The 25,347-nt window shown below is 47.1% G+C and overlaps 2 protein-coding genes across 8 annotated transcripts in view; one reads left to right on the top strand and one right to left on the bottom strand.

The window, feature by feature from the left end:
* Positions 1-5,162, top strand: part of FAM234B (family with sequence similarity 234 member B) — a 40,284-nt gene extending 35,122 nt beyond the window's left edge. For 3 of the 7 annotated variants that reach the window (XM_086401939.1, XM_086401943.1, XM_086401942.1), the window contains 2 exons: positions 970-1,190; positions 1,594-2,067. In XM_086401939.1, coding sequence (XP_086258065.1) covers positions 970-1,190; positions 1,594-1,929 — 557 coding nt within the window. In that variant the 3' untranslated portion in view covers positions 1,930-2,067. The other 4 variants (XR_015164237.1, XR_015164238.1, XM_086401940.1 and 1 more) reach the window with 3 other exon arrangements.
* Positions 5,163-6,017: 855 nt separating this feature from the next.
* Positions 6,018-13,649, bottom strand: GSG1 (germ cell associated 1). Its single transcript, XM_086401944.1, has 5 exons — positions 13,319-13,649; positions 11,688-11,858; positions 10,691-10,873; positions 9,158-9,269; positions 6,018-6,433 (listed from the first exon to the last, which is right to left on the bottom strand). Exons 1-5 carry the CDS (start codon positions 13,635-13,637, stop codon positions 6,094-6,096), a joined length of 1,125 nt encoding a protein of 374 aa, XP_086258070.1. The 5' UTR covers positions 13,638-13,649; the 3' UTR covers positions 6,018-6,093.
* Between the last annotated feature and the right edge of the window lie 11,698 nt (positions 13,650-25,347).

Raw genomic sequence — 25,347 nt, 5'->3', positions numbered from 1 at the left:
TTTCAAGCCAACTTTTTCACTCTCCTCTTTCAGCCTCATCAAGAGGCTCTTTAGCTCTTCTTTGCTTTTTGCCATTAAGGTGTCATCTGCATATCTCAGGTTATTGATATTCCTCCCAGCGGTCTTGATTACAGATTATGATTCATCCAGCCTGGTATTTTGCATAATGTACTCTGCATATAAGTTAAATAAGTAGGGTGACAGTATACAGCCTTACTATACTCCTTTCCCAATTTTGAACCAATCATTGTTCCAGTGAACATTACATACTGGTAATTAAGAATCAAGACCATTTTTATTGCAACACCTGGTTTATAGAGGCAGAATAAACACTAACTTGGTACATAGCTTAGGCCACGAGGTACTGACAGTCTAGGAGTTACCAGAATTTCTAGTTTGTTGTGCTCCCTTTTCTACCACAGTTGGCCAGTCCCCTCACTTCCTGATCTTGGGCTTTCTCAGAAGTAGCTTTGGGACTTACCTGGTAGCTCAGTGTAAAGAATCCACCTTGAAATGCAAGGGACATGGGTTCGACCCCTGGTCAGGGAACTAAGATTCCACATGCCACAGAGCAGCTAAGCCTGTGTGCCACGACTACTGAAGTCTGTGCGCCACAACTAGAGAGTCCATGGGCCACAACTGGAGAGTCTGTGTGCTGCAGTGAAAGATCCCACGAGACGCAGTGAAGATCCAACGCAGCCAAAATAAATCAATTACTAAGTGAAAAAAGGTAGCCACTTTGGAGAAGCCAGGTACAGAGACAGAGAGTTTGCCGCTCTGCTGGCCAGCAGCTGCTCACCAGCATGCACCCATTGTCTAGTCGGTACCTTGTGTTGATTAGTGCTCAGTAAACGTCTTGTATGAATCAGCAGAGGAGGAAATAAGCGAATGAGTCTTGAGCCCAGCCACTCTCCTGTGAGTCCAAGTCTTCTGTCCTCATTGACTGCTCTCCTTTGTATCCTTCCTCAGTTGGGATCAACGACCTGTGGAAAGATGCCTTTTACGTTACCAGGACCACAGGGCCCAGCTCTGAAGGGCACCCGGCACCCCTGGTGGTCAGCAAGCTCAGTCTGCGGTGGGCGCTGATGGAAGGCCAAATGGTCCAGCTGGAGGAGACCACCCCCAAAATCGGCCGTGGAGAGCTGCGCAGATTCCTCTCGAGGATAAAGTTTGTCGACTCTCCCTACCAGGTGACAAGCTTGGGAAAGAAATTGTGTGGTTACTCTTGAGGGTGAAGGGCAAACACAGCCAACTCCAAGTCTGCTCTTTAGAAGGTCAAGTGTGCGGGTGGGCACCTTCTTGAGTTGCTGGGTATCAGGAAACAGCTGTTTTAGACCAGCATTATTTTGTAGGGGTGAGTGATGACCTTGAACTATATTGCTTGGTTGTTCTGAGCTGGAAATGGTACCCTCTCTCTTAAAGGAGACATTTGGAAGTGGGGAGTCATGGCTTTTACTGTTACTCCGGGTCTTTCCTGGGTAAGGCTGGTGATGCCAGCCTTGTGCAGGGCTTGTGGCAGTTACCTACTGTGAAGAACTCTTATTGTTGTTGTTGAATTGCTAAGTTGTGTCTCTTTGACCACATGAACTGCAGCATGCCAGGCTTCCCTGGCCTTCACCATCTCCTGGAGTTTGTTCAAACTCATGTCCATTGAGTCAACGATGCCATCCAACCATCTCATCCTCTGCTGGCTTCTTCTCCTCCTGCCCTGAAGTCTTTCCCAGCATCAGGGTCTTTTCCAGTGAGTTAGCTCTTCACATCATGTGGCCAAAGTATTGGAGCTTCACCTTCAGCATCAGCCCTTCCAATGAATATTCAGGGTTGATTTCCTATAGGACTGACTGGTTATTTTGCTCAAAATGCACCTCCTGCCCTCCTCAATACGACAGCCTAGTTCAATGTTCAAGAATGTATCGTGGAAAAAGATAAGGTCTCTGGGCCTTTCTGGAGGGATACTTGTAAACTCTGGAGGCTAAGACAAAAGGATAGGGAAATAGAGGGATATTCTGACCTTGAGAGCCCTTCCATGTCTCTACCATGAAAAAAATTAAAGTCACTGATTCGTGCCCTTTTCTCCCTAGATCTAGGCTGCTGGACTCTGCAGTTCCAGAAGAAGTGAACGGAGTGTCACTGTCCCTCCCCAGCGGGTGTAAACATAATTCTTTGGAGAGGAGGACTTCTGTCACCCCTTTCCACCTCCTCTGCGTGACCATCGCCAGGCACTTGGAAAGGCACTTGGAGTTCTTTGGTAACAGCACCACCTGTTCGGCTGGGGTGTCTTACCTGCGTGCCCGACCCCTGGATTAACCCCTTCTCCTAGGCACTCTGTGTGGATAGTTGGGAACTGTGAATCTTACTGTTTTATTTTTTGTATGTCTAATTTATGAACCCTGGCTGGGAAATTCCAGGGAAGTTCTTCCTGGAACGTTTTGCTGTGCCTAACGCCCTGAGCGTGCATTTGTGTGTTCGTGTGGTGATGAAGTCTTCTCTAGATACGCACATCCTAAGCTCCCAGGGACCCAGGTTTTCATCCGTCTGAAACACATCTTGTTGGTTTGGGTCCTCTTGAGACAGGTCGCCGACCTCTGACTTGGAGGGCCCCTCAGCCTCTCTCCCCTATTCTCCCCTGGCTGGTACCTCGCCTGCCCCCTGACCTTGGCAGCAGCAAGAAAGACTGACGTGGGGGTAGCACGAGCCAGCCAGAATTCTCATTTCTTCCTCGTCTTACGCTTCCTATCTTGTCTCCTCACATATTCCTTCTCTCTAGATGTAGTGACCATAACAATTAACCCTGATTGGTGTGAGGTGATACCTCATTGTAGTTTTGGTTTGCATTTCTCTAATAATGAGTGAGGGCTTCCCCAGTGGCTCAGAGGTTGTTGAGCATCTTTTCACGTGTTTATTGGCCATCTGTATGTCTTCTTCCTGGGAAAGACTGAAGGCAAAAGGAGAAGGGGACGGCAAAGGATGAGATGGTTAGATAGCATCACCGACTCAATGGACATGAATTTGAGCAAGGAGATAGTGGAGGACAGAGAAGACTGGTGTGCTGTAATCCATGGGATTGCAGAGAGTCAGACACGACTTAGCAACTGAACAACAATAACATATCTTCTTTGAAGAAATGTCTGTTTGGGTCTTCTACCCGTTTTTTGATTGGGTTGTTTTTGTGCTGTTGAGCTGTGTGAGCTGCTTATAGATTTTGGAGATTAATCCTTTGTCAGTTGCTTTGTTTGCAATAATTTTCTCCCATTCTGACTATCGGAAGGGGAGCAAAAGTGGTTTAAATACCCCCTCCCCTTCCCCCCACCCCCTCCACCATCAAGGCCCAGAGGTTACGTCTCAGTTGATATTGTTCTGCCAGTCATGGTCATTGTTATCATGTTTACTTCAGATGTGCTTATGTGTATGCCATCCTCAGCTTAGAGGAAAACTCAAGTCAGGAACGACTGAGGCAGGCAGCCTCAGCCCCCTTCATCTCCACTCTGCTTCCTCAGCATCTTCTCCTCCTGGGCATCTTCCTTTCTGCTCTTTTATTCAGGGAAATTTCTGCTCTGCTTGCACGAGAGCCAAGCTGCTTCTGGACTTTGACTCTGGCTCCTTGAGCCCAGCATGCAACCACTCTGCCGTGTACACTCCTCCTCCTTGCAGAGCCCTTGAAGCAGAGTATTTTGAGAAAATGTCTCTGTAAATACTATAGCTTTTATAAGTGGTGAAATTCTTTAGAGTTATCTCTAGCGCTTACTCTTCCTCCTTCTGTATGAATACGTTACTTTATCAGGTTCTCTGTTAAACGTCTAGACCATTGTTCATACAGCAGGGAGTCCCACATGAGCCGGAGGAGAGCCACTTTTGTTCTGGAATAATTTTGATAAGTCATCCCTGAGTACACTCAGGTTCTCTCGTGACTTAAACCTGTGTCTTTTTAGCTTGTGTTAATAGATTACTCGACTTTAGAGATTACAGAAAATTGGGATGCCAGATTTAAAGGGATATGTCTGAATTGCCCACTGGTAGGCATTGTGACCTAACAGAAGTTGGTAGCCAGAGCTCTAAGCCACCATGGTGCCCAGCCTGTAGACTGGTCTTTTAACCAGGTTTCTGCCCTCTCATCCCCTCTGCCTTAAGTCCCTGAAAGCAAATTTGGTTCTACCTTGAAAGGCATGTGTGGGTCCAGCTTATTGTAAACTTAGGGGAACAATTAGAAGACATCCAGGAGCATGGGATTGATTCCAGATTCACTTCTAGGGTTTGAATCTGCCTGGCTAGAAGGGTGTAGGATCAAGTTTGGTCTAGGAGAGAATCCTAAGGACTAATTCAGTCAGCTGAATACCTAAAGCCTGAGTGGCCATCCTATGGCCCGGGGCTGGGCCACCTGGTGCCCTGCCCCATGAAGGCTTACTGGGAAGCCACCCACTTTAGGCAAGAGTCAAATGCAGAGTTGTTTACTGAGGATCTGGTTTGAGAGGGACTGTTGAGGGCAGAAGACTGTATTTATGTTGGGCGTGTCCCAGAAACACATCAGTAGCAGTCAGGGGAAAAAAAGTCCCTAAATTCTTTGCGGTGTGTTTGCAAAACAACTTAACATAGACTGTTTTGACCCTGATCATTTTGAATCTCTCTCTGGCTAAAACAGCAGGACACAGGTTTCCTCTTTCTCTTGCAGCCAGTACAGTGGGGTGTACATAGTGGATAAAGATCGAGGAAGCTTCATCTGACCGGTGTGGGTGCTGGGCTGTTGTCAAACATGTCCCTGAACTTCCCTCTCTTCTCAGGCAACCCCCTGACCAGACGTCTAAGACAGGAAGGGCTCCTCTCCTCCCCTGAGCTCCACTTGGGGTGCCAGCAGAGCCCATCAACCACTACTTAGAAATGGTACTGACTTCTGAGAACACAAGGCTGTTCCTTCTCCCAGCACCTCCTTTTTACATCCCTTATGAACCCTCCACCCTAGATAACATCTTCCCCACCATCCCCCTTCCAGAGGGTCTCTGCCACCTTTCCTCGTGTGGTCCAGTGGCTTCCCCTCCCCACCCCCGCCCCTTCAAATGTGAATGGCCATCCTTAGTACCCGTGTTTAAGGAGAGCCGGCTGGTACGTTGTCAGGAAGCACTATTTAAAATGTGAATTGTTACAGAACAAATAAACAGTGTATAGGAGCATACGTGTGTGCCGCTCACATTTTTTCCAGCCATCAAGGATGGTGTGTTCTCCTTGATGGAAGAGGGAAGGGGCGAGGCGGTGGATGTGAGCCGGAGGCTCAGAGAGGAGTGTCAGCTGCAGCCTGATCTCTGGGGAAGCGTCCCTTGGTTTCTCCACTGGAGAACCGCTGTCCTGTCCTCATGGTCTCGGTGGGCTGGATTTTTGTTTTTGTTTTGCTGCACCCACTGCTTGTTGGATATCTCAGTTCCCTGACCAGAGACTGAACCTAGGCCATGGCACTGAAAGCCTGGCATCCTAAGCATTAGGCCACCAGGGGACTTCAGGGGGACTGTTTTGGGGGTGGCCTGTCCCTGCAGGCTGTGGGAGCCTTCTCACGTGTCCTGCTCTCCTGGTCTCTCCAAGGATAATGTGTAATTAACATAGTAATTAACATGGTGTGATGTGGTCCCTACCAATGGGTGCAGGACGCTGTGGCAGGCACCCGCTCTACACGGCATAGCTCCTAGTACTGCCTCCCCGTGTGTGGCTTTAAAGTCAAGTGCGCCACGGCTGAGCTGAGCCCTATCAACCACCCATCTCTGTTCTCCTGACCAGCCTGATTGCCCCTAAAGGGCAGGATCTCTATTTTACTCCTTTTTTTATCTCCCAGAACCCAGCACATAATGAACAATCGAATTGAGAAGAACTTCTGAATGAGTGAGATGTGGGGTGGGGGGCGGTGGAGTGGGGGCAGTGAGACTGAGCTGTTTTGGAAAAGGGAGCCAGGGCGCTGGGCACCTGGACATGCAGCCCTTGGACTTAGACTTTCAATACCCTTGTTCTTAACCTCCGAAAGTCACACTCAGGAAACAGACTGTGGCTTGAGCACGTGTTGGTCACAGAGCAACGTGTAAGGTGGGGCTTCGGTCTGCTCTCCAAACCCCCTAACTCCTAACACTCTTCTACAGATGAGCTAGCTGCTTTGGTCTCAGGCTCCTGGCTGGTGCCTTGTTGAAGTTCCTTGTCATGTAGTTCTGAGTAGAAGTCTACCCCTTCGGAGATGGAGCGGATGGGCTGACAGTGGAACTGGGGGTAGCTGGTCACGGGGCCCCCCGGGTGGGCTGTGCACGCCAGTTGCTGCAGGAAGCACTGGTGGTGATGTGGTTGGCAGCCTGGGGCTCCTCGGAAGCTCTTGCTGTGCCTGCACTTGAACTCCAGCACCAGCCGGGTGTAGGTGTTGAAGGTGGTGACCGCCGATGCCATGCAACAGGTAAAGGAGACCCAGGCCGTGCTAGGGACACACACACACAAAATGGGAAATTAAGATGCTTTCTCACGGGTTTGAAAGAAAAATATCAAGGTCCCTTCCTACTAGTCAACTAGGGGATGCCTCTTAGGGATTTAGGAACATGAGGGTGTCACCTTTCACATATAGATAAAGAGCAGAGGTCTGAATTTGGTCTGTCCTAGGGTAAGTTCTGAATGTTTTGTAGTAAAAAACCATGATTCATATGGGGTTAAAGTCAGGAGTTTAACATTCATTTTCACTGCACTGATTCGTTGTAAGTGCTGTGTTCTTTCATACCTGGTGGCCTATTTTATACGTGTGTATGTTTGTGTGTGTTGTTGTTTAGTCACTAAGTTGTGTCTGTCTCTTTTTCAATCCCATGAACTATAACCTGCCAGGGTCCTCTGTCCATGGGATTTTCAAGGCAAGAATACTGGAGTGGGTTGCCATTTCCCTCCTCCAGAGGATCTTCCCCACTTAGCGATCAAACTTGCATCTCCTGTATTGACAGGCAGATTCTTTACCATCTGAGCCACCAGGGAAGCTCTGTGTATATGTGTATACACACACACATACACACACTCACTCCTGCCCCGCCACACACAATTTTTTGGACTACTGCAGTTTCCCAAGCTGCAGTTACCCTCATATAATCTCAACAATTCCACAGACCTGTAGCTCATCTGACACAGTACACGCAGCCCAACGCACTACCTCTTACCTTTCCCTGACGTGTGTGTGTGTGTGAGTCACTCAGTCGTGTCCAACCCCATGGACTATAGTCTGCCAGTCTACTGGAGTGGGTAGCCGGCTATTCCCTTCTCTAGGGGAATCTTCTTGACCCGGAGATTGAACCTGGGTCTCCTGTATTGCAGGCAGATTCTTTACCCTCTGAGCCACCAGGGAAGCCTGACACACACATATTTCCTGCCAAAGATTTTCCTGCACTCAGATACCTCTTCCGTCTTCCTTGGTTTTCAGCCTAGCTGTCGTAGGGTCTCCAGAGTTGAGCCTCGGGGAGGCATTCAGGAAGCCCTGAGTACACATCCAGAGGCATTAGTATAGACTTCTCTAGTGGAAACAAGGCCTACAGTGCAAACAGTGTGGTTCTTAGCCCAGAGAAATTTGTAAAAGATGGAACAGAAGCTGGATGGATTCAACAAAGAGAAAAAGACACCAGGGAACCATATCAAACACACTCCTAAGAACCAGGAAAGTCAAACCCCTAAGTGCCTCACCATCGTGGGAAGCCCAGGACACCAGGAGTTGGGGGGGTGTTGTTGGGGGGTGGATTTCACGAGGCTGTGACAGTGGAAGGCCACGTGCCGCTGCTGTGCGTTCCCCTCTGCTGCCTGTGACGGACTAAGATGCTTTGGTGGGAGTTTTGAAGTCTGAGCCCTGCAGTTGAAATGCCAAGAATGGCTCAAAAAATGGACAACAGCTGAGAAATGATGAGTCTGGAGATGAGCTAAACTGTGGTAGGGTGGCTGATGGAAAGATCAGAGACCCCCGAATCCAATAGCCCATTTATACCATGAGGAAAGGGGATGGGATCCTGTGACAGACAGGTATAGGCTTCCATGTGCCTCTTCGGCACAGAAACTCAAGCCTGGCACTGTCTTTCCAGCACTGGTAAATGCTTAGCACTCAGCCCAGATGGTTCATAAAGACCTAAGTCGGCATCTGTGTAGTGAATGGAGAGTGTCCCTCAAGGGAGAAGGTAAGAAACCCACATAAAGGGGATGTTACCCTTGAATGTATGTGTTTCATCATGGTCTCTGCTTCCTTCTTTATAATAAGATAAGTCTAAACTAACTGAGGAGAAGGCGATGGCACCCCACTCCAGTACTCTTGCCTGGAAAATCCCACGGATGGAGGAGCCTGGTAGGCTGCAGTCCATGGGGTCGCTAAGAGTCGGACACAACTGAGCGACTTCACTTTCACTTTTCACTTTCATGCATTGGAGAAGGAAATGGCAACCCACTCCAGTGTTCTTGCCTGGAGAATCCCAGGGACGGGGGAGCCTGGTGGGCTGCCGTCTATGGGGTCGCACAGAATCAAACACGACTGAGGTGACTTAGCAGCAGCAGCAGCAAACTAACTGAGCCCTTAGTTCTTTAAGGGTTACGGGGAGACTGTTTCATTTCTAACACAGTTTGGTGGAATAAGAATGGAGACAGGATGAACTTATTCATTATAGGAGGAGAGTGGGCAGCCATTCACAGAAATGGAATCCAGATTTCAAGGCTATTTCTTCATTTCTCTGTCTCCCAAGTATTTTGAATCATAAAATATTGGGTTGGCCAAAAAGTTTGTTCAGGGTTCTCTGTAAGCTTTTATGGAAAAATCTGAATGAACTTTGTGGGCCACAGAATATATAAAATGTAGAGCCTCATTTCCATAAACCATGCAAAATCAGTCTCATTTCCCTAGGACGTCCTACATGTCAGGTGTAGAAGCACTTCTTAACAGCTTTATCAGCAGAAAAACTTGACAACGTCCTCACGAAAAATAAGCCGGAGGAATCCACTCTGTACCTCTCCTTGGAAGGTGGGGAGAGAATGGGTATGGCCTGCTGGTCCAGCCCTCTGGATGATTGACAGGTGTCTGGGATGAGGGATGGAGAGAAGGAAGGAGGACAGAGAGCAAGTGCCTAGCTGAGGGCTGCCATTAAATGGAGGTGGACCGGGGAAGAAGAGAAAGGTGGCGGAGGTGATAAGCACTTACTAGAAAGCCCAGCCATAGTTCCAAGCGTGTGGCCTCCAGTCTTCTGGACCCAAGTTGGCCGTTGCCTGGAAAACCTGTGAGTACATCATATGGCCCACCATCCCCAGAAGGCCTGCAAAAGAAACAGGGAGGCAGCACCCTTAGAGAAAGGCTGGCACTGCCATCTACCTATAGGGACTACGATTTGGGAGCAAATCATATTCCCTATCTGGCATCAGGGCTACCCTGCGCTGGGGGCTCCTCCTTGAAGGCATGTTTACTGTTGGTTCCCCAGATGTTCGGTTTTGAGCTATGGGAACATTTCTAGTCAATGCTGCACGCTGGGCTCTCCTCCCTTTTAGGTCTTTCCCATCTGCATCCCCAACATGAACCCTCTCCTTCATCATCTGCACTAGGGGCTCCAACCTCTGGGGTCTAATGCTGGATGATCTGAGGTGGATCTGATATAATAATAAAAGAAACAAAGCGCACAATAAATGTAATGCGCTTGAATCATCCCCAAACCATCCCCTGCCCCCAGTCTGCAGAAAAATTGTCTTCCATAAAAAATGGTCCCTGGTGCCAAAAAGCTTGGGGACCACTGATTTACAGGCATCTCTTACTTGATCCAACAGAGTCCGGCAAAGCTGTATGCATGTCACGACTCAGAAGTAATAAACCAAACCGTATTGTACATAATGAGAAAACTTGCAAGTAGAAAGAACCCAGAGAGAAATCATTTTGCAAAGTACGTAATGACATAATCTAGCATTTTGCATGCTGTTTCGGTTTAACTGCTGGGCATACACACTGGGGAAACCAGAAGGGAAAGGGACACGTGTACCGCAATGTTCATCGCAGCACTGTTTATAATAGCCAGGACATGGAAGCAACCTAGATGTCCATCAGCAGATGAATGGATAAGAAAGCTATGGTACATATACACAATGGAGTATTACTCAGCCATTAAAAAGAATTCATTTGAATCAGTTCTAATGAGATGGATGAAACTGGAGCCTGTTATACAGAGTGAAGTAAGCCAGAAAGAAAAACACCAATACAGTATACTAACACATATATATGGAATTTAGAAAGATGGTTAACAGTAACCCTGTATACGAGACAGCAAAAGAGACACTGATGTATAGAACAGTCTTGTGGACTGTGGGAGAGGGAGAGGGTGGGAAGATTTGGGAGAATGGCATTGAAACATGTATACTATCATGTATGAAATGAGTCGCCAGTCCAGGTTCGATGCACGATACTGGATGCTTGGGGCTGGTACACTGGGACGACCCAGAGGGATGGTATGGGGAGGGAGGAGGGAGGAGGGTTCAGGATGGGCAACACATGTTTACCTGTGGCAGACTCATTTCGATATTTGGCAAAACCAATACAATATTGTAAAGTTTAAAAATAAAATTAAAAAAAAATAAAGACGCCTGTGCTGTATCTCCTGGCTCCATTCTTTAGCTTTCTTCGGGGCTCCTTCCTTCCCTTAGGACAGAGATTCCAGCTGCCGGCTAGGCTTCAAAGGCAACAGGGGACACCCACCCCCTCCGTAGCTCCTGAGACCCTGCTCACCCGACAAGACAGAGGAGATGGCAGCAAAGGCGCTCAGCTTGAGGCTGCAGCCAGGGTTCCCCGTGAACAGCAAGTCCGTCAGTAGCAGGATGAAACTGATGAGTTCAAGTCCAATGTAGGCAAACTGGGCTCCCAGTGATAACCAGAGGATCTCTGTCAGAAACCAGAGGAAGAAGAACCCTCACCCTGACAATTAAATAACTGAACGAGCGGTGAACAAATGCTGCCCATGAGAAGTGGAGAGCCTCATTAGCACCAGAGGAGAAGACAGAGTTGAAAGCAGCTGCGACAGTCCTTGACCAGGGGGCTCTTGGCTATCAGCTCTCACTCTACGCAGTATCCCATACACAACCATGCTTAACTCAGTGTAAATACTCTTAGGGAGACTGGAGAAGAAATCATCCAATTTCCACCAAATCTTTTAGGGATGTAACTTTTGCTACTTATTTCTGTTTCTTTTCTTAAAAAATTTTAATTCTGGAACCATCTATTTTGTTTCTCTTCTTCCTCCCCTCAGGCCTTGACTCCTTCCTTTCTATGTTACAAAAAAATGTATTACATCAGTGTTAATTTTGCATTGGTAGAGGTAACCTAACCAACTATCATTATGTTTTGGTACTAAGGGATATATACATTTCAATAAAGTTACTGAAATGCAAAAAAAAAAAAAAAAAAAAAAACATTGGAAAAGGAAAAATTCAAGCTTTCTACATGGTTACTTGGCAACAGGAGTAGGTTAGAGCTGTTGGTAGATTTCTGTTTGGGAACTTTATTTGTCCCTGCTGATGATTTTTTGTGTTCCTGCCTGGGAATGAGTGTCAGCCAGGTGGGAGTTTGAATCAGCCTAGTGGGAGTTAGTGTCACCCTGTGAGACTCAGAAGAAAAGAAAAGCAGGAGATCACAGTACAGTTTAGATCCCCAGAGGCCCAACTCAATGGTAACTAAATTTATCATCAAACCCACATACTTGCCACAAGCCCCAAGGGAGGGTGGGAGAGGGAAGCCTTCTCCATCAACCGCTTCCCTCCAAATCTGAGAGTGGGGTGACGTGGGCCTTGCAACGTGGCAAATTCCAGTAGTCCTTTCTCACCTCTCTCGGTTGGTGGTGTGAGTTCAAGGAAACTTCGGCACCTCTCCCCTGAAATAGACAAGGTACAAGGTGGTGAGGTACTGCCCTGGTTGAGGGACACAGGCTTTTCCTAATTGCATCCTGGGGGCCTGCCCAGCACATGGGAGGCAGGCCATAAATGTCTCTTTGGCAGCAGGGAAGGATGCAAGGATAGATGAACAAAATAGGCCAGAGCCATCCAAGATTAATTTCTGCCTCAAGTCCTGATGATGAAGAGGACACTCCCCGAGTCACCCAGGGGGTGTTTCCAGCGTTGGTTCACCAGCTCCTTCTGCTCCTGCTGCTGGCTTGAGTGGCTCTAAATTGTTTCCCGGACTGGAGTCACAGCAGTGCTAAATGGCACAATAATAAATATAAATGGAATTCTCTCAAATCATCTCACCCCCTCCTTCTCCCACTGAGTCCAAAAGTCTGTACTTTACATGTATGTGGGAACGTACAAATTACCACATGTAAAATAGATAGCTAGTGGGAGTTTGACATATGATGCAGGGCACCCAAAGCCAACACTGTGACAACCTGGAGGGATGGGGTGAGGAGGAAGGTGGGGGCTTCAGGATGGGGGGACACATGTATGCCTGTGACTGATTCATATTGATGTATGGCCAAAGCCATCACAATATTGTAAAGTAATTATCTTCCAATTAAAATAAATAAATTAAAAATGTAAAAATAAATGGATATACCCAAGAGTTTATAATCCTTTCCCATTTCCTTTTCGCCTTAGCCCAACCTGGGAGAAGCTGTAGACTGCAAATTGTACACAGTTCTGGGCTTTAGGAAAATTTCACCAAAGGGGGTCTTTGTAAGCTTTGAGCAGGGATGAGGGAGTGTTCTCTGCTATTCGCCCAAGGACAAGCCCCCACCTAACATGCTGGCATAGCGCCTGCTTTGAGAGTGTACGCCCCGCGACCTGAGACCTGAGAGGGTCTGTCTGCGGCTCCTCTGGGGAGAACTTCCACGATGTATTTATCCTCCCTGGGCTTCACTTGCCCTGCCTTTTCAGTGGCAACAATAACACTTAGAATGAGAACATGCTTCTAGGATGCTTTAAGGGCCATCTACTCTGATGCCTGCATCTCAAAAATGAGAAAATCAATGCCTGTAGGAGTGAAGTTGTTCCTGTAAGGTTACAGCTGGTCAGAGCCCAGGCTTTTTCTACGACAGTCTCCTTGTTTTGTCTCTAAATGGCAACTCTAGCTGGCAGGAATGGGAAGTCTCATAACCTTCAAAGTCTGCATGAGACTGTTGAAGGGGGATGCTGTTTGAAACCAGCGACTGTCTGGAGGTGAAATGCCCGATGGATGGAATTTCGACCTTATGACAAAGGAGTTTGATGTGGAAGGGATACAATGGAGAGGGGGGAGATGCTGAGGCTAGGGGTGAGCCCTGCAGGTGTGAACGAGGGAGGGCCACTTCCCTCTGTGAGGGAGGACAAGAAATCAGGCAGCTGGGGGCGAGGCAGCTACCTGGTTCTTCCATGATCTCCGCACAGGATAGCCACATGCCGCTCCGGAAGGCATGGAAGGTGAACCGATCATCCCCGGTCTCCCAACTGTAGTGCACCACCTCCGGGGAAGATGCGTTGGTGCCGCCCCCATCCAGGGGCACCGGCACGTCAAAGCACTTGGCTGGTAGACCTTTCCCGCACAGGGGCTTGGGCACCTTCTGTGTGCCCACAAACCAGTAGTTGCTGAGCAGGGATGCTGTGGAGAGGCTGAGTGATAGCATGTTGAGGACGGCAGATAGGCGTGTCCGTTGGCTAGAGAAGCCCTTCGGGAGCCCCATCTGTAATAAGACACACACACGCGGAGCCTGATGTTAGAGCCTCATCTGAGATCCGAGATCAGCACCCTCCCCCGAGGGTCCCTAAACTCCATGGAGCTGCTTTCCTCCAACACAGTGGGCGCGACCAGCCCTTAGGAGTTTTCTCCAAGTAGCCTTGGGCAAGCTCGGCTCCAGGAGTGGCCTAGAGCAGGCGCTGAAGCGATGATGTTTATTTCAGCCGGACCTTATTATATTAAAACGCTTATTGGGGATAATCTGAACAAGCATCAGATAGTAATGTGATTAAGCCACTGAGCTAGTGTGCATCTGGTTGAGAAAAAGGATTGGGCGATCACCAGATGTTCCTGCTGGTAATCTTTGGTTTTGTCTTCAGGGAAAAGTAGTGGGGAGGTATTTGTTGTTGTTGTTGTTGTTACGAGGATTTACTTAAATAATACAAACAAAATGTTGGGCACTTATCTGACATATAATAATGGCTCACATGTTAAATTCTCCATTCCTCCAATCTAACAAAAAATATTTATACTCCTTTTAGTTATAAATGGGTTTTAATTTACGACTATCCTATATAAGGTTTTGATGTCTTCCTCCCTGGTAGCTCAGATGGTAAAGAATCCACCTGCAATGCAGGAGACCCAGGTTCAACCCCTGGGTCAGGAAGATCCTCTGGCGAAGGGAATGGCAACCCAGTCCAGTATTCATACCTAGAGAATTCCATGGAGAGAGGACCCTGGCAGGCTACAGTCCATGGGGTCTCAAAGATTCAGACATGAGTGAGTGACTAACGCTTTCACTTTTCCTGTGCTAGATTCCTCTGAGAGGAGTAAGGGGGCATATATCCATGGGATTCTCCAGGCAAGAATAGCGGAATGGGTAGCCATTTCCTTCTCCATGGGATCTTCCTGACCCAAGGATCGAATCTGGGTCTCCCACATTGCAGGAAGATTCTTTACCATTTGAGCCACCAGGAAAGCCCATTTATCCTATTAATGAATGTTAAAGAGGATGCTCCCTAGGGGAGCAGATAGAGGCACCGGGCTCTTGAGGGTGGGAGGGCAGAGGACCAACTGGGACGCTGCAACCCTTGGAGAGGAAATAGAGTGGTGGGTTTTGAGAGAGGTGGAGATCTGAGTGCAGCTTCCACCCACAATGCCTGAACTGAGAGAATCTCAAATGCAAGGTGGCTGCGTGGTACCCATGGAGGCTGGGCACTGAGCGCCCTGGCCTTGGAGCCATAGGAGGGTGTCCTTGGCGGGTGGACAAGGAACCTGCAGGTGCAGCTCCACAGCCCAGTGTGGTTGCAGTGCCCGGGGGCGACCCGGTGGGTGGCTGCAGAATGAAGGCAGCCCCCGTGGCTTTGGCTGGAGCCCTCGGCCTTGTCATTTTTAACCTAAAAGAAGGGTGAGATGAAAATGTCCAATGTTAGATGTTTCAGTGCTGGGGAGTGGTGGCGTGGAGCCAGATTGAATTTGATTTATTAATAAAAATAAAGAGATCTGACAGGTCTGACACTTTGCATTACGAAGCAGTTTGTACTGTTATATTAATATATACTGAACGGAAAAGAAGCCCATACTTAGTTGCTGACAGACACTTCTTAAAGTAAACCATCTTGAGCTTTCTAAGGGGAATCACTTACATCAGAATTAATCAGACCCAAATCTGCTTAGTTTAAGAGATGTAAATAAAACCATAGCTAAATAAGACAGGCCCATAAATCTGCCTCTCTCATCATCTCCAGCTGAACATTTTCTACATTAAACAGGCAACTTTATCTTAGAATCATAATAGTTTGTTCTTTATAATTTTTAGGGGCTAAAACAGTACATGCCACAGACAAAGTGCACTTTTTTATGGCAATAAGAAATATACCAGATTCATATGTAGATATAAGCCAATAAGGAAAATGTATGATAAAACAGCTTCTGTAAAGCAATTTGCTAATAAGATTTTTTTTTTTTAAAGCACTCAACAAATTAACTCCAGCAAGAATTGTTGGTTCAAGACTCTGGGTGACCTTGGTGAGGACTCAAAAGCCATGATACCTGGAAGGGGGGGTGGTCTTATATTGCCAGATATGGAAGTCATTATAAGCCCCTTTTCTTCTCCTAAAAGAATGTTTTCATCTTGTTTTTTAGTTTTGAAAATCCTATTGGTTTTTGTCATTGTTCTGCTCCTCTTAATTAGTTACCTTTTCTATTTTTATATCCATTGCTTGAATAGGAAACAGACTTCAAGGTACAACATTTTCATCCATTATTCTGTATAAAGATGGAACTAAGGATTCAGGCAATTCTACGTTTTTGATAACTTTATTTTCAACCCCATATTACTTGGAGATTTAGCCACTATCCCATCAGATTTTAAAATTTTACCCTCAATCCATTTAAAATCATACCTATTCACAAATTATTCATCAGGTTATTCCGAAATAAGAGTCATGAATCCCCTCATCACAGTACAACCACTTTGTAGCAGCTCTAAGGTGACAACCAATTTAAGAAGTTGAGAAAGAGAATGAAAAAGAGCTTGGGAGAATGAACTTATGGTTACCAGGGGGAAGGGATAGTTAGGGAGTTTGGGATGGACATGTACACGCTGCTATATTTAAAATGGATAACCAACAAGGACCTACTGTATAGCACAAGAAACTCTGCTTCATGTTTTGCGGCAGCCTTCACGGCAGAGGAGTTTGGGGGAGAATGGATACACGTATACGATGGCTGGGTCGCTCTGCCGTGCACTTGAAACTATCAGAGCATTGTTAATCAGTTATACTCGAATATGTAAAAAGTTTTGAAAAGAGAAGAAAAAGAGCTTGCAATGAAGTCCAAAGACGCTGTTCCCAGGAGTGTCTACCAAGGACAGACTCAAGGAAACTCATTCAACGATTATCTTGATAACTGAATGAGAATCCATTCAAGAATCTTCAAGAATTGTCTTCAACACCCACACTGCCATACCCTTCACTACATATTTTATTCTTCCCCCTAAAAATGCCTTTCTCTTGATTTAGAAGAACAATCTAATTTGGCAGTCGGTTTCCTTCAGGAGATCACGGAGAAGAAATAACGGCCACAGACACGTTCTATCTTTGCAGGTACTGACAAGCCCCAAGCCGAGGGGACTCTTCAGTCTCTAAAAAAGGGACAGTGTGTGGCTTCAGACACAGGCTCAGACCACTAGGAAATATAGATTGAAAATCTATACTTTTCAATAATTAATTTCTACCAATTTTCAGTGATTCTTCCATCAACATAAGTTAATGGCAAAACCTCAGGATTAACACAGACTAGTAAAGACAACAAATAGATGAGACTGGCACATCTCTTAAAAGAAATCAGGAGCAAAACAGCTATGAAATGCATGTTCCAAACAATAAGAGAGGGAAGCTGGTTACCTTGACCATGGTCCTTGTCTCACAGCTTGTCCAGAATGACTGCAGATGCCATCTGTGCTCCAAATCCCTTTGGTTTAGTGTTGGTAGAAAGAAAACTCCCTTTCCATTTCCCTCCCACCTCCTCCCACCCCTCCCCTCTGTCATATATTTTGGAGTGCTTCATGATTAAACGCTGCCTTGTGGGGAACTTGGGCATTTAAAAATTGACAAGGCACTCATGGTCCAGTTGTCCTGAGCGATTACACAGAAGAGCTTGCCATTGGGGATTCGGCACAAAGACGCAAGGACCTACATGTGCAGAGTGAAGAAACAACAAAATTCTGTAAAGCAATTATCTTTCAATTAAAAAATAAATTAAAAAAGTGCACAGTGATTGAGTGTCCATCACACTGCCACTCCCTAGGAACCTGGTGGGAATGGATTGGGCTTGATTTTATGGCAGACAAAACATCGCAGAGTCACCATTGCTTTGTAGTAACTTTTGTCAGTTCCCATTCCCTTGTGTCGGGTTTTCCATCCCCTTCATAAGCCCTGTGATCTGCAATGTCAGGGGCCTCATAGAGCCATGGGTATGGAAAGGCTTCCTGGTGTCACGGGTGGTCTCCACTCTCCAGTGAGTGACATTAGTAAGAATTATAACATCCTGAGACCATCTGTGTGTTAGGTAGTGTTGGGGGTAAGCCTGCAGAGGGAGGAGGATTGGAGAGAAATAAATCCCTGGGTTAGCAAAGCTGTGGCTATCTACCATGTCTCTCCCAATCTTTGGGCAAAGGGATAAATTTGTTTTTTAAAGTACATTTCTAAAACTTAAACAAAAAGCAAACAAACCTGGCAAATCAATAAGGGTTTGATTGCATATCTTTTGTTGTCAGTCCCCTAGGAATACAAATGGTGCTTTCTGTCCTCAAAAACTGTGCCAATTAATTGGGGTTGAGAAGGTGGGGAGACTGCTGTGTTCCCCTGAATACCCAAGGACCTCATCCTCCTCATCCTGGCAGATGCTCTTCCTTCCTTCTTCCTGGAATGTCTTCTCTTCTTACCCAAGGATCTGCCTCTTGTCAAGATGAACTCAAGTCACTCATTTTTGAAAATGCTTCTTCCTAAGGACCATTCCCTCCTCTCTGTCCTTGTCTGCTCCCATGGTGCTTTCTATATTCCAGCTGTTTGTCTTGATTGTAAAGTCCTCAAAGTCGGCTCCATATTTGAGAGCAGTAGGGGTCAATTCTGATCAGCATCAGAACCATCTTTGCAACTTTGGAAGATATGCAGATTCCTAGGCTCCATCCTGAGCTGCCATAGTGGTTCTGGGGTGATGCCCAGGAACCTATAATTTTAGAAAACTTTTTGCATACACCCAGGGATGGAGTTCTGAATTTCCGGTTCCACATGTGAGGAACTTGGGAGTCACCACTCTGACCACACAAGTAAAAAAACTGAACAGACTGAAAACTATATAATAGGGAATTAACGTGCCATAAAAATCACACCTGTTTGACTCACTTTGGGCTGACATTTAGTGAAAGCCTCTCTGCCCTGCCCTGCCCTTCCGCCACGTCGACCAGATCTGCCACCAACCGAGTCATGATGCTCACATCCTGTGTTTGTGCAGTTGGTTTGGGGACTCAAAGGCAGGCTCCCCTTGGAGCATTTGAATTAGTCCACATTCTGCCAAATTAGTCTTTGATCTTGATCCTGTCACCCGATATATTCTGTACTCTATTTTTTTAAAAACTTTTAATTTCATATTGGGGTATAGCCGATTAACAAGGTTGTGATAGTTTCAGGTGGACAGCAAAGGGACTCAGCCATACTTGTATCCATTTCCTCCTAAACTCCCCTTCCATCCAGGCTGCCAGGTAACATTGAGCAGAGTTCCCTGTGCTGTACAGTATGGTTTTGTTGATTATCTATTTAAATATAGCAATGTGTACATGTAGATCCCAAACTTCCCAACTATCCCTTCCCCTGATCCTTCCATTCCCCCATCCACCATAAGGTCTGTGAATCTGTATCTGCTTTGTAAATAAGTTCATTTGTATAATTTCTTTTTAGATTCCACATATATGATTCCTCCTAGGTCAGGAAGATCTGCTGGAGAAGGGATAGGCTAGTACTCCAGTATTCTTGGGCTTCCCTGGTGGCTCAGCTGGTAAAGAATCCAACCGCAATGCAGGAGATCTGGGTTCTATCCCTGGGTTGGGAAGATTCCCTGAAGAAGGGAAAGGCTACCCACTCCAGTATTCTGGCCTGGAGAATTCCATGGACTGTATAGTCTGTGGGGTAGCGAAGAGTCAGACATGACTGATTGTCTTTCACTCACTCACTATACGATTCCACATATAGGGATATCATACCGTATTTCTCCTCATTTGTCAGCCTTATTTAACACCCTGTTTGACACATGTGTGCTTCAGTCCAGGGGTGATGTCTGTATTACCCAAAGACCCTTTATTTCCCTCCTCTCCTTTAAGAAAAGGGAGCAGAGAATTTCTGATTCCTGTTCGCCATTGAATTGGCTGTTGGTTTCTGGCTGCAGTTTTCATCTCAACTCTGGGTGGCACTATCTTCCCATATTTTCCTTCTTCAATCGCATGCTTCCCTACACCAGCAGCAAAGGTGGGTGGAGGTGGCTGCCCCACCCCACAGGCTCGCACTCTCTTTTCTTGCCTTGGCCTCCTCCCCACACAGTAATCTATAGAAGCCATGCGTCAGCTTTCTGGAATTCACGGCTCACAATGAACTCTGGAGCCATCCAGCTGCTCCCTCGAGAACATCTTGTAAGATTGTTTCCTGTGGCACATTTTTCTGTGGCCAGTTTTAGTTTTCAGTGACTCAATAGGTCCTCAAATACTTCCCATGGGAAATACAACTCCGAGGTATCAGAAAATACTGTTCAACAATGTTTCCTGATGAGTTTTGTGCACATTTTTCTTGACTTAATCGTATCCTCATTCCCTTTCCACCCCAGAAGAGTGACCAATTCTTTTCCCTTCTCTCTGCTTCCACCCTGCAAATACTTGGAGACACTTCTCATATCCCGCTTGAGTCACCCTTTGGCACAGTCCTGTCTTTGGTTTTTATTACCTCTGCTCATAAACCGCACCTCCTGTACCTTAATAGCCCGAAATATGCCCTCTCCAGGGAAAAGGAGATGGGAGCAGCAGTCTCAGATGGGTTACGTGAGGAAGTCTAGAGGTAGATTTAGAGAGTGGAGCTGATGAAACTTCAGCTCTGTGGTCCCCCACTTACTCAGGCCCCTTCCAAGATGCTTATTATTTAATTTCTACTTGTCATTTTATACTATTTTTTTAAAGAGGGCCTTCCAAATTATATTATTTTAGCCTTCCCAAAGCCTAGCTCTGGGCTTTTCTAGTGGCTCAGACAGTAAAGAATCGGCCTACAATGCAGGAGACCTGGGTTTAATCCCCGGATAGGGAAGATCCCCCTGGAGAAGGAAATGGCAACGCAATCCAGTATTCTTGCCTGGGAAATCCATGGACAGAGGAGCCTGGCGGGCTACAGTCCATGGGGTCGCAAAGAGTTGGACACGACTGAGAGATTAACACTAAGGCCTAGGTCTGGGGGAGGGGCCTGGCGGGCTACAGGCCATGGGATTATAAAAAGTCGGACATGAGTGACTTAACATGCACATACCTGTAGGAAGCTGTGCAGTTAGTGTGCATGCTTGTTTGACTGTGCCCCCCACCCCCATGCCCTCCGCAAGAACCCTGGGCCACAATGTTCAATTTCCTCTTTTTGACAAAGCATGAGTTTGCCTGCCTGACCACAAAAATCAGAGTTGAGTATCCCACTCACGTCTTTTCATTGTAATTTAAGCATGTTAGGTTTTTGTTCCTTCTCTTTCTTCTCTTAAAGTAATTGCTAGTCAATGCCACATAAATATAATTTGAGTAGGCTCAGAAGCTCCTGACTCAACACAGATGAGAAGATTCCGTGTCTCAGAACATTCCTGAACTTTGGCGTGTTGGACCCTGACCCCCTCAGGATACCTCCACAGGGATGTACGTGCAACTGAACGTTTGTGACATCACAAAGCCAAGGGCTGGGACCAACCTATCCCTGCTAAGGTCCTCAGTTACTGTGCCCTGCACTGTCCAAAACCACATTTACTAGGTATGAAAAAAAGAGAAATTGATCTTGGGACACCCACACATACTTTGTAAACAGGAATTCAATTTGGTTTGTGACTACTCTGGCGATTAGAAGTGATTAAAACAATGGGTTAGAATGCTGAGGTGCTGAACCAGTTCAGTTCAGTTCAGTTGCTCAGTTATGTCTGACTCTTTGGGACCCCACAGACTGCAGGCCAGGCTTCCCTGAACCAGGGAAGATTGTAAAGCACAGCCCTTCCCTCAGGTCCAAGCCTGGGCTATGGATTCCAGGTTTTGTTTTTTTTTTTAATTCTCACACATATCCATTTTGGCATCTTGTCCCGAGAAAGGTTTGTTTGGAACAGTTGTTCACTCACTCACTTGTGTCCGACTCTTTGCCACCCCATGGACTGCATTACACCAGGCTTCCCTGTCCTTCACTATCTCCTGGAGTTTGCTAAACTCATGTCCATTGAGTGGGTGGTGCTATCCAACCATCTCATCCTCTGTTGTCCCCTTCTTCTCTTGCCCTCAATCTTTCCCAGCATCAGGGTCTTTTCCAACTAATTGGCTCATCACATCAGTGGCCAGAGAATTTGAGAATCAGCTTCAGCATTAGTCCTTCCAATGATATTCAGAGTTAATTTCCATTATTTTGGGACATAGATAGTATACTCTCTGTCCTCCCAGGAGTCAGATTTCTGACCCAGGCCCTATTAACTAATTCTTTTCTGTTACTAAGTAGACGAAAGGTTGCAATACAGTGTAAAGGTTTCAGTTGTTATTGGCTCTGGTCTACACTGCTCTATTCTGTGTGCCTTCTCCTGTAACTCATCACATGGTTTACTTGGCTGGTCTGTTCACTTGACTAACTTTCTAGATACAGTGGCAACTATGTCTTATTCATTGTTGATCCTCAGAGCCTAGCCCTAACAGCCACAAATGAATGGAATGAATGAATGAAGTGCATAATGGAAACCTGGCTCACAAATACAATTAGGAAGACCATGGCTGAAGATAAGATCTTAAAGAAGTGTCCAAACAGCCTTCTATGGTGAAAGGGACAGGGATCCTCCTGCTTCACATATGAAAGAGCAGGGAGAAGTTGCAAAGAGGGTCCACAGACACACCCTAGGCCTTTCTACACAGGAGCACCCTGAGTTTCATCAAACAGACCCTGTGCCAATACACTTCCTCCCACCTGTGGAAACATTCCTGTTGTTTGACGCGTCAAGCCCAGAAAACAGCAGTGATCTCACGAGCAAGTATTATCTTCAGTTCACAGAGACCGGGGTACAATCAGATTGCTCACAAGCCAGTGACAGTCTGGAAATGTTATGTCCTTTCCCAAGCCCTGTGATTCCCTCCTGGTTGGAGCCCTTTCGGATGGTAGATCGCGAATGTCCAAAGTTCTGAGGTTCTGTAGCCTTTATTACAATTATTACTTCAATGCCTCACACATGACACATTTACTAAGGATGATTAGCAACGTTGGCTCAGGACATTTTGATATCCGCTTCCCAGCCCTAATGGGAAGTCTAACATCACTAAAATGCCCATGCCGAGTGTCCAAAATACTAAAGCCACTACAGGACATTGAGCTCTGGGGTTTCCCAGCTTCAGGTTAATTCCTAATGTAATCATGCTTTATGTTCACATGGGCCCAGACAATCACAGAATAAGAAAAGGACTCCAGTTTTCCTAATACGGGTCCCGAGTTCTGGGAACACCTACTTCTGTGCAGTGGGGAGGGCCAAAGAAAATCATTTGCGGGGGCTCTCCTCTCGGTGGCTTTTCCCGTTCCTCTTTTTAATGGAATTGTTTGAGGGCTTTTGCGAATGCAGTCATTTCCAGGAGAGGAAGCCGCCTTCTTTCATGCCTCAAGCAGCTGGAGTGAATCAGAGGGGTAGTCCCATCTGGGCATCCTGTGGGGCAATCGCTCACGCGGGGGTGACGGAGCTCTCGGGGGACTGCTGGGGCGGGGCGGGGGTGGTGGGCTGTCGGGGACAGACTGGCGGGGCAGGGGCCTAACGGGAGTGGCCTCTCAAGGGGTGCCCCGTTTGCATCCGGCATGCGCGCCCCACCCCGTCCCTTCCTTCTCTGCCCTCTCCCCGGACTTCCCCCGGCAGTCGCAGAGCCCGAACGTCGGGTTAGTTCCCGCGGGCCTCCTCCCATCCGCTAGTAACACGCCCGCCCTCGGTTTACTACGGCGCCCGGTCGCCTAGCAACGGGAGAGCGTTGCCAAGGTGACGCTTGGAGCCTGTTTTGAATCGTTTGGCTAGGCCCAGCCCAGCGGCAGAGCGCCGGGATGTCCCGAGCGGGTGGGGCTCCCCGCCCGGGGCCTCTACATCTTCCTGGGGGGACGGGGACGGCGTCCCGAGGGTCCTCCCAGGCGGGGTGGGCAGAGGGAGTGCGGAGATCCCCGTTCATCCCCCTGAATTCCGCTCACGAGCCGGTGGGCAGAGGGTCGGGAGGAGCTGAAACCCAAGTCTAAGGTCTCCGCGCACCCTGCCCCCTTCCCCTAAAGGTACGCCCCGGCTCCTGTTCTGCAGAAAGGCCTTGTCTCTGCCTCATTTCGTGGGTCCGAGAGACGGAACTTCGAGGCCACCAACCCACAGCAGATTGAATTCTAGTCCCTGCCCCACCCCATGACTCTAAAGATTTTGGCCAAGTTCCCTAACCTCCCTGAGCGACTGTTTTCTCGGAGGCGAATTAAAGAGAGTTGTCCTCCTCGGTTACGCCGTCCCTCTCCTAGACGGTTTGGCAGTTCTTGCCTGGAGAATCCCAGGGACTGCGGAGCCTGGTAGGCTGCCGTCTATGGGGTCGCACAGAGTCGGATACGACTGAAGCGACTTAGCAGCCACGGACGTTTAATCCTCACTACCCGGAGAAGTCAGAACCCCAGTGTCTCAAGGCCACACGCTCGTAATCGCAGAGTCAACTTGGAAACCACCTGAGTCAAGGCCAGGCCGCCCCTCGGTCAAGGCGAAGCCTGGTCACCCTTACCTGTGGCCCAGTTATGAAAGCGCACTCAGAATGAGGCAACAGATTGCCTCCTTTAAACTTCACAGGTGTATACTGATAAACGGACTCTCCCATCATTTCCTCTGTATCTCTCCTCGTAAACCAATAAATTTTTTTTTTTCCACTACGGCTAGTCCTAGCTGTATTCACTTCTGAGGGTTGGCCTATTCATGATCTAATCGCTTAGGGAGATTCTGAACCAGGGAAGTGGGCTGAGCCCAATAATCTGGTGGTTCTTCAGAACTGTGAGCTCTTTTCTGAGGCTCCAGAAGTGTCTTTTTTTTTTTTTTTAAGAAACTCCTTTTCTTCAGATATCTCTCACTTCCAGCCCATAAACAGCGCACCACATTGCTCTGTGTGTGTGTATTTTATTTCTCAAGCTAATCGTAAGTTTCATTTTTCTCCCCTGCGAAAGGTAAGATATAGGAGAGTGAACATCATTTTTTTTGTTTGTTTGTTTTTAGTAACCCTGTGAGCTGCAAGTTGGGAGTTGCCAACTTTCTCAAAATGGAAGGCAAGTCACTTCCAGATGTGCCTTCTCCACTAAACAAGCCAAGATATCTTTGTTGGCTGTGAGTGTCTTTCTGGGTCTGGAAGTGTCTCTGCAGATTCTGAGACCGGGAAGAGCCCAAGATTGTGCCGTCCTTTCTTAGTTCCAGCAGATTTTGGATTGGAGCTGGTCATGGGAATGCCTCAGCATCTCTTTCAGTTCACTGGAGTGATAGTTTATCACTGCTATCACTTCCGTGCCACTGGGCCTTTGCCAGGGACTAGATTTTGTAGTAGAAATCATACAGATGGAGAGGGAAAAAAGACCTAGAAGGCATTAAGCTGCCCTGGGAGCAGAGGAAAGGTGTGATAAGAGACAAAGGAGGAAGAAATGGAAGTTTTAATAGATGATGAAAGAACAAGAGGCCAAGGTAGGGCCATCACTGGGTTTATCAATAAAAACTGGGCTCAAGTAACACATTTTTACTCCATTTCAGATAATCCTACCGAGTGTTCTCAAGCTCCTTACGATGAGTTTGTATAACCCATATTATACATCCAATAGTAAGGGGACTACACATGAGATAGTCATGAGATTTCAAAATTTAAGTACCTACCTTCTGGGTGAGACAAACATTTTGAATCAGCTGAGAGGAATTGCTCATTCACTTTTGAAGTTATGAGG

The sequence above is a fragment of the Bos grunniens genome, chromosome 5 (genome assembly GCF_055505025.1).
Source record: "Bos grunniens cultivar Pamir isolate PY7600 chromosome 5, Bosgru_T2T1.0, whole genome shotgun sequence".
NCBI lineage: Eukaryota > Metazoa > Chordata > Mammalia > Artiodactyla > Bovidae > Bos > Bos grunniens.
Note: the sequence above shows the minus strand (reverse complement) of the source record. Positions and strands in the feature narration are given on the sequence as shown.

Excerpts from the sequence above, each read along its gene's own strand:
- GSG1 (XM_086401944.1), bottom strand. The coding sequence starts at position 13,637 with ATGGGGCTCCCGAAGGGCTTCTCTAGCCAACGGACACGCCTATCTGCC. Across the intron at positions 10,874-11,687 it reads TCCCTTGGGGCTTGTGGCAA|AGATCCTCTGGTTATCACTG; the intron begins GTATGTGGGTTT and ends GGTTTCTGACAG. Across the intron at positions 6,434-9,157 it reads AACTATGGCTGGGCTTTCTA|CACGGCCTGGGTCTCCTTTA; the intron begins GTAAGTGCTTAT and ends GTGTGTCCCTAG.